The sequence below is a fragment of the Triticum dicoccoides genome, chromosome 2B (genome assembly GCF_002162155.2).
Source record: "Triticum dicoccoides isolate Atlit2015 ecotype Zavitan chromosome 2B, WEW_v2.0, whole genome shotgun sequence".
Classification (NCBI taxonomy): Eukaryota; Viridiplantae; Streptophyta; class Magnoliopsida; order Poales; family Poaceae; genus Triticum; species Triticum dicoccoides.
The window spans coordinates 177,390,191-177,399,494 of NC_041383.1; the positions used below are offsets into that span (position 1 = coordinate 177,390,191).

At 49.8% G+C, this 9,304-nt stretch overlaps 1 protein-coding gene and 1 pseudogene across 1 annotated transcript in view; one reads left to right on the forward strand and one right to left on the reverse strand.

Annotated features, from left to right (window-relative positions):
• LOC119362901 (putative MYST-like histone acetyltransferase 1) overlaps window positions 1-685 on the forward strand; it is a 6,322-nt gene extending 5,637 nt beyond the window's left edge. The window contains exon 9 of the mRNA XM_037628172.1: window positions 206-685. Coding sequence (XP_037484069.1) covers window positions 206-409 — 204 coding nt within the window. The 3' untranslated portion in view covers window positions 410-685. The remainder of the gene's footprint in view (window positions 1-205) is intronic.
• Window positions 686-3,834: 3,149 nt separating this feature from the next.
• On the reverse strand, window positions 3,835-4,840 carry LOC119367490 (annotated as a pseudogene).
• Between the last annotated feature and the right edge of the window lie 4,464 nt (window positions 4,841-9,304).

Below are 9,304 nucleotides of genomic sequence, written 5' to 3' on the forward strand. Positions count from 1 at the left end.
TGCAAATTAGACCATTTCATGGTACACTAGAATAAAAATCTGGACGTTGCTCTTCCTATCATTGCAATCCTGTTAAAACAGTAGTATTTCTATAGCTGCATCCTTATGTCTTCGAATCCATATCTACTGCTACCGTCATTTTCTGCCATACTGTTCCTGGGTGCAGGCATAACTTTTGCTAACAAGCTGTCACACTTGCACGCAGGAGCTGAGCGACATGACGGCAATCAAAGCGGACGACATCTTGAGCACGCTGCAGAGCCTGGACCTGATCCAGTACCGGAAAGGGCAGCATGTCATCTGTGCAGACCCAAAGGTCCTCGACCGCCACCTCAAGGCCGCGGGGCGGGGGGGCCTTGACGTCGACGTGAGCAAGCTGATCTGGACACCGTACAAGGAGCAAGGCTAAGCAAAGCACATCTGCCATGCGGCCATGCCATGTCGAATTAGATAAGCTGACCAATCGAGTCGTGTATATTTTAGGAACTCCTTCCTTCCCCGTCCCTCGTGCAGTGACTCTACTAGTCTCTTTTTTCCGAACTGTGGCTGTAGTGGTCTTGTGTAACATCAGATTGTTGTGTCTCTCAGCACGTTGTTTGCCAAGCTTTCCGATTAATAACTATGTCACCGTTCTGTATTTGTGGTCTTCCTGCTCATATAATTGGATGGAGAAGCAAGCAGCATATGCACACTTGTCACCGCGTTTTACATACTACTCCCTCCGTTCCAAATTACTCGTCGTGGTTTTAATTTAAATTTGAACTAAAACCACGACGAGTAATTTGAAACGGAGGGAGTACAAGAGGTGGGCACCTCTGTAAACTGTAGTGGTCTTGTGTAACGTCGAACGTCTTCCTGCTCGTATTGCTACATGTTTTCACTTTTCAGTTGTACATTAGAGTGATCTAAAACGTCTTATACTTCCTCCGTCCTAAAATTCTTGTCTTAGATTTGTCACGTTTTAGTATTAGGTACATTCGTATCTAGACAAATCTAAGACAAGAATTTTGGGGCGGAGGGAGTACAAGTTTACCGAGGGAGTACATGGTTGTTACCATGTGTATGCATCTTGTTGGTATATAAAGTCCTTTTTTGTTAAAGAATATAAGAGCGTTTAGATTCAAGATGACAATATTCCCCGTGAGGACATATAAAGTCCTTTTTTGTTAAAGAATATAAGAGCGTTTAGATTCAAGATGACAATATTCCCCGCGAGGACGGGTACCTGTAGGGATTTACCCGTCATGGAGCGGGGATGAGGGACAAATTAGCCTCATTGGTATTGTTCGGTGGGTACCCGTTAGTCTGGCGGGGCGGGGATGGATATAATATTCCCCCGTGGGGACTCCATGAATACCCGAAAAATATGCTATTTGTACTAGTACAAATGCAGAATATATAGATTAATACCTAGATATTTCACACAATTATTTTTCTCCACCTCTCCCAACAACCATGCCTTCTCCAATCTCACCTATCCCAGTCAGCTTTGAAATCCCCATGGATATCCGACGGATACCGGGTAGCCGATATTAACGGGGATGGGGGACGTTTTGTCCCCATGAAGCTTCACGAGGACGGGGGATCGATCGCGGGTATGGGGATTGGCGGGGATCGGGGCGGGGATTGTGGAGTCATCCCCGATCATCCCCGTCCCCGTTGCCACCTTGAGTTCAGATCACTACTTAGTAAGTAGTGATCTAAACGCTTTTATATTTCTTTGTAGAGGAAAAGTAATCCTGTAGGCACTGGAGAGTCATCTTTGTTGAACATGTCTGACTCTAGGAAGACGATCATGTGGGCTTGTAAACATTCTCTGCCGTTCCTCCTGTCCTGAGGGAGGCTGCTGTTCCGGAGCCTGAATACTGAAACTGGATAAATAATTTTTCCGGCGACCACTTCGATCTCAACTTTGAGCTGTTGCCTTTCCAGGTTGGAATGTCCTCCATTACTTTGCCTTGAAGGAGAGACAAGATTTTCGTTCTCTCAACATAGGTTTGGGTTGGCTGCACAAAGTTGTGGATTGCAAGCGGTCTGATGCATCATAAATCGTGTGCATCACTTGCATGCTCGTATCTAAATCGTGTATGACAAGGTATGTCGTTCCCAGATTTTCCTTCCCAGTTTGGAGGCGTTACCACACCTTCTTGCCCTCTGCATGATCCAGCCGAACCTTCGCACACAAATAATTCAAATTCGAGAAACTAGCATCGGCTAACCAATTACAAGCAATGTGTGCAGACAGATTCTACGGAAACTGCTTCGGAGAGGACCACACAGAGGCAGGCACGCATTCTGGACGAATGGAAAGCTTGGAATCCTAGCCAATTTAGCAGATCAAGAAATAGGAGACCAATTTCTCGCTCAGCAATTAAACATACTAACAAACTAATACTCCCTCCGTCCCATAATATAAGAACGATTTTGACATTAATGTAGTGTCAAAAACGTTCTTATATTATGGGACTGAGGGAGTAATTAGCAACCAAACAGGTGGAGTTAACAGTCTCCAAGCAAATGATGAAGAATCTGTAATTTCAGGAAGTTTGATCTTAACCCAAGTCTTGCACTTTACTGTGCCATCTATTAAGGTAAGACACATTGCATCAACATGGCATTTTATCAGGCTCCGGTAAAATGTGACTGCTAGAGAATGATGCCAGCTGCTGTTGCGCCTTTTTAGGGGGTCGGAGAATGACTTCTTCAAAGATCATGTTGCACTCCATGGATCCTTTGTTTGACCTGATGATCCACTGGTAAACAATCTTTTATTAGTTCAGACTGCACAAATGCCATGATGCTCTTAATCACCCAACAATACTTACTGGTAGTGATTAAGAAACCAAGTGCTAACAGTTCTACTAAGAAATTCTTTGTAATTTTCAATGTGATAGGAGAACCAAAACATAGGAAATAGTGATAATTAGAGCAGTGGCATCAACAGGAGCAGTATATGGAGATATCCACTATCACCTCAGTTTCAGTTATTCTTTAGATATGTCTGGATTTTTATATTGTTTATTTTTATGGATAAAGATAAGGTGCTGTATGATTATGGGATATTGAACAAGTTAACACGACTACAGAGAAGTGTAAAAAGATTGAAAGGAATGATTCATTAATAGGCAGAGTATAGTTCATTCTTTATAGAAATTGACTTTTTAACCTTTAATATGATGTTTAACTCATTACAGGTTAACTATTGTGCGCAACAGCAAAAGAAGGATCATCTAGGGATAATAAAAAGATGGTAAGCCAGAAGTTCCTCTTCAAATCTACTGGATAAGAAACTGCAAATTGTTCAAGAGCAACTTGCAAATTTAAATGGAGAGAAGAATAATTAAGGTTGGGGCACGATGCATCATAGAAGGAATGGTTACATAGCAGAAAAAAAGGAACTTGATTTTTTAACACTAATTATTGAGAACAAATGCAGATAAAGATAAGAACAACTTTTTCACAAATACACAAAGCTTGCGTCAACAGTGCTCATTTTCGTAGTAGGAACTTGCTCTAATTATGTAGACCTGCATCATTTACGTAATAGAGGTTGGATAATTAGTCATGGTAAATTAACATACATGAATCGTCCCTATCATTATGTCTTAATGATCCCGTTTGGTTCATTTAAAGAACATTGGACTTAAACACTTGAAAATTCACGTGGATAACACCACTAACTCACCAAGCAATTTTTTAGAAGCTTTAGAATCATAATGCTCATTTTGAACTCCATAAGAAATGACTTGTCAACTCTAACTACAACTCGGACTACATGTCCACATGTGGTTTTAAGTGATACCCTGAGTTCCAAACATGGCTCTAGAACAACTTTTAGAATCTCACCTTAAACTTTGTCCTGTGGACTCGCTGGAACACCAAGCAATCACCATCAGCCAGCTTGTGAGCAATGGCGAACGAATTCCACCCAGAGCCGATGGCACTATGTTGCGCAATGTAAGGCATGGGAAACTCCCCATCCTCTTCATCCACCAGAAATATCATCTCATCAGACCATGGGAGATACCTCTTCTTGAATTGTGGCGGGATGTGCTGCAAGACATCGGACCAAATCAACATCGAGTAAGCCATTACGTCCAGATGGGATGGAAATAACTTTTTTGAAAGGCGATGGGATGGAAATAACGCATCGTCAATTGTGATCTTCTTGCTTTACCAGATAGCCACTCCTCGTGGCATAACTATGGGTCATGGGCTTGATGAAGGAGGGGTAGTCGGAGGACAGCTGGTTATTGAGCTCTTTGGCCTTGGTGAAGGCGTAGTCTCTGGCTTCGTCGGTCGCGTACACACGATCAGGCGATAATCCCCTTCTATCAACATTAACAATTTAACATATACCCCGTTGAAAGTTAAGCAAGGTTCAGACTAGTGAGTAACCCATATTCCTATGCGTCACAGATTTCGATGGAAAGAACAGTTTGGGTGAGACATGGGTGCACCTTGGGGTTTTCTTGTTGCGGTAATCAGGTTGCTTGGGGAGACTGGCGACGCGGCCGGACCGCCGGGTCGGGGGCGGCGGCGGGCGAAGATACCGCAGCTTCAGCTCCGGGGTCTGCGGCACCAAGAAAATCATACGGGGTAAGGAACCGGACAGCGAAGCACCTCTTTTGCGAGGAAGGAGGGGGTGGAACTGACCGGCATTGGCTTGACGGCGGCCTCGCGGACGGCGGCGGAGAGGCAGTGCAGGCGCAGCTCGTCCAGCTTCCGCTTGTTCTCCTCCACCTGCCTCCTGCGCTGCTCCTCGTACGAGTTGGGTTCAGCCATGGCGCTCCGGCTGCCGACGTTGGGGGAGCGAGGTGGGGGTGGGGAAACGGGGCGATTTGGGGGAGGGCAGCGCCGTTCAAATTTTGAACAAAGAGCTAGAGAGATAGTAATCGCTGTGCTGTTGTATATTACATTGACAGAAGGAGTTACAGGTTACATATATAGCTGAGAGAGCTCAACGTCTCCAGGCCATGACGGGAGAGTTGTTAGCGATCCTGAAGACTAGGGATGGTACAACAGTAAGTACAACAGCTAGTCAAGGTACAACAGCTAATACAAGAATTACAGTACATGTACAACACGTTAACACCCCCCGCAGTCGGAACACCTCCCGGGTGGATGTTCACACTGGCACGAAAGTCGACGAAGACTGCTGAAGGGAGGCCCTTGGTGAAGATGTCAGCATATTGGGAGGTGGAGGGAACATGAAGTACCCTGGCCTCGCCCAACGCAACGCAATCCCGAACGAAATGCAAGTCGATCTCCACATGTTTGGTACGTTGGTGCTGAACTGGATTCGACGAGAGATACGTCGCACTGATGTTGTTATAGTACACGACCGTGGCACGGGCTGGTGGGCGACGAAGCTCATGTAGAAGTTGGCGTAGCCATGTAGTCTCAGCAACACAGTTTGCAACCGCGCGGTATTCTGCCTCGGCACTAGAGCGGGACACAGTAGGTTGCCGTTTCGACGACCAGGAGACTAGATTGGAACCGAGGAAAACACAAAAGCCGGATGTAGACTTCCGAGTGTCCGGGCAACCGGCCCAGTCAGTGTCGGAATAGGCAAGAAGCTCATGAGAGGGTGATTTATATAGTTGGAGACCGAAGTGAGAGGTGCCCTGTAGATACCGGAGGATGCGCATGATCAACTGGAAGTGGATGCCGCGGGGGGCATGCATGAACAGGCAAGCGTGTTGAACCGCGTATGAGATGTCAGGCCGTGTTACGGTGAGGTACTGGAGGGCGCCAGCTAAACTTCGGTATAGAGTGGGGTTAGATAAAGGAACACCATCATGGGCAGAGAGCTTGGCTTTTGTGTCGATGGGAGTGGAGATGGGTTTGCAGTTCAGCATGTCTGCACGATCTAGGATCTCAAGAACATACCGCTGTTGGGAGAGAAAGAGACCAGTCGTGTTGCGGGTGACATTGACACCGAGGAAATGGTGGATATCTCCAAGGTCCGACATGGCAAACTCGGACTTAAGGGAAGAGATGACGGAATGGAGTGTGGTGACAGTGCTGGCGGTGAGGATAATATCATCGACATACAGTAGGAGATATGCAACCGAAGAACCATGGTGAAGAATAAAAAGAGAGGGATCACACTTGGAGGAAACAAAGCCTAAAGAGCGAAGAAAGGATTGAAACCTCAAAAACCAAGTGCGAGGGGCTTGTTTCAAGCCGTATAGGGATTTCTTGAGGAGACAAACATGGTTGGGGCGGGAAGAGTCGATGAACCCCGCTGGTTGGTTGCAGTAGACCGTCTCACCAAGATCACCGTGGAGGAATGCGTTTTTAACGTCAAGCTGGTGGATGGGCCAAGAGTGCGCCGTGGCAATGCTGAGGACGACACGGACCGTAGCCGGTTTGACAACCGGACTAAAGGTCTCCGTGTAGTCGATGCCCTCCTGTTGTGTGAACCCGCGAAGGACCCAACGCGCCTTGTACCGGGAGAGAGAGCCGTCCGGATTAAATTTGTGCCGGAAGATCCACTTGCCGGTGACCACATTAACACCTGCAGGACGAGGTACCAAACGCCATGTATCGTTCTTTAGCAAAGCAGTAAATTCGTCAAGCATAGCGTCATGCCAATGGTGATCCTTGAGAGCAGATTTGTAGGAGGAGGGAAGGGGAGAAATAGCGGTGGAGGCGGTCAGCGAGAATAAGCGCCGAGGTCGAGCGAAACCGCGTTTGGCCCTGGTGGTCAATTTATGTGAATTAACGGGAGGAGCTACCGGGACAACGGGGCGACGTGGCGGACTGGGTGTGGTTGGCACGGATGGCGAGGTGGATGCGGTGGGTCCGGTCGCTGAAGAGGCAGGTGAGGCATGCGCGGGAATGGTGGCAGATCCAAGGGAATCAGGCGCAGGTGGGTCAGAGGGGATAGTGGTGGGGGAATCCGAGGCGGGCGCGTGACGCGCGCGAGGTGGGCTAGTGGACGCGGTCGGCCCGGTAGGGTGGTGGTGGGGCGCGGAAGGTGTGGGATTGGGTGGCGCGGCTGGCGAGATGGATTGCGTGGGACCGCTGGCTGCCGAGGTAGGTGGGGGGAGGATCCTGGAGTGGATCTGCGGTAGGATCGGGTGCGGACGGGGAGCCTGTGGTCGCTGGTGAGGGTGGTGTGTAGGGAAAGATTGTTTCATCAAAAATGACATGCCTAGAAATGATGACTCGCCGGGAGGTGAGATCAAAGCACCGGTAGCCTTTGTGCTCTAAGGGATAACCAAGAAAAACACAACGAGTGGAGCGAGGGGCTAACTTGTGAGGACTAGTGGCGTAAAGGTTGGGATAACATAGGCACCCAAAAACACGAAGATGATCGTAGCGGGGTTGAACGCCGGTGAGGAGAAAGTAAGGGGTGTGGGGAGTGGTGGTGGTGGACGGGCGGCGATTGAGTAGGTGGGTGGCGGTGTGCAGAGCCTCGACCCAAAAAGGTGGGGGGAGAGAGGCATGGATTAGAAGTGTGCGAAGGACATCGTTAGTAGTGCGGATCATATGCTCAGCCTTACCATTTTGGGGAGAAGTGTGGAGGCAGGAGAGACGATAGGTGATGCCGTGAGTGGAGAAGAAAGTACGAAGGGATGTGTTGATGAATTCGCCGCCGTTGTCACATTGCATGCACTTAATAATAGTGTGAAATTGGGTAAGTATGTAGGTAAAGAAACGTTGGAGGGTGGGTGATGTTTCGGATTTTTGGCGCAAGGGAAACGACCATGAGTAATGCGAGAAATCGTCAAGCACAATGAAGTAATAGTTATAGCCAGAAAAACTCGTAACCGGTGACGTCCATAGATCACAGTGAATAAGCTGGAAAGGAGCACTAGTACAATTATTGGAAGAGGGAAAAGATAAACGAGGCTGCCGTCCAAGTTGGCATGCCGTACAAGGTGATCTAGTAGCATTATTACAATCGGGAAGAAAATTTTGAGAAAGAGATGCTAAGGAGGTCTTGCCCGGATGGCCAAGACGCTGGTGCCACAGATCACTGGAAGTAATGGAGAAAGCAGTGCCGCCATAGTGTTGCTTGCCATAAAATGGGTAGAGAGGACCGGGACTACTGGACTTCATGAGGGGAGTCTTGGTTTGAAGGGCCTTCACAGAAAAACCACCAGGGTTAAATGCAACAGAAACTTGATTATCAGAAGATAATTTACGAACAGAAATTAGGTCTTGAACGATGGAAGGACAGACAACTACATCATTGAGAGAGAGATTGGTGGGAGGGAGAGTGGTGGAGCCAATGCCAATGATGGGTAAACGATCACCGTTGCCGACGATTATCCTGGAAGAATTATGCTTTGGGAAAGGACGAAACGTGGAGAGTTTACCTGCGTTAACGTGTGTGGCCGCGCCGGAGTCGAGGATCCAGTCCGCACTCTGTTGGGGTAGACCGTGCCGGATGTAGGCCTGATGGAGCAGCGCGGCGTGATCCCAGCCAGGAGCAATGAGCGAGAGCGACGAAGAACCCGGCGGCGGCAAGGAGGGCGGGGTCGGGCCGGAGTACATCAGTGGGTAGGCCTGGGAGTGGACGCCTGGGCGCGGTCCGAGGACGCCTGCAGCATTGCGAGGAACCCAGCCGGGGCGGGGAGCCGGCAGGGCCATGCCGAAAGGAGCGAAGTAGCCTGTCCACGGCGACGGGTGTTGCGGTGGAGGGACCCGTCCACCAGAGTCGGAGCGGCCGCCACGGCCGCGAGCACCGTTGCGACCACGGCCACGGCTACGATCACCACCACCGTTGCCGCGAGCGCCACCAGAGCCGCAGCTAGAGGAGGGAGCATGATCGCCGCGATCCGAGCGGTCGCCACGGTCACCGCGATCGCCGCGGTCGGGGTTGCAGCCGGAACCTCCAGTGAGGTGAGGGCCGCGGAACCCGCCTCGGCCGCGTGAAGGTTGAGGTTGTACTCCGCGAGATCCAACCGAGAGCGCGTGACGGCGAAGGGAGGCAGCGGGTCCGTGTCGCCGAGGATGGTGCGGATGGTGTCGAAGCGGGTGGCGAGGCCATGCAGGAGTTGCATCGTGAGGTCGTGGTCGGTGACGGGGTGGCCGGTGTCCGCGAGGCCGTCAACGAGGGCCTTGAGGCGCCGCGCATACTCCGAGACCGTGAGGTCGCCTGCTGAAGAGTGCGAAACTGGCGAGTGAGGTGCAGGTACTGGGCACCCTGGTTGGCCTGGAAGTAGTCCCGGATGTGAGTCCAGGCCGTGTATGCGTCAGCCGCGCCGCCCATGATGAGCTCGAGAAGGGGTCGGCCAGGGTAAAGAGGATCCAGAGAATGAGCCGCTGATCGATGGCGAGCCAAGTG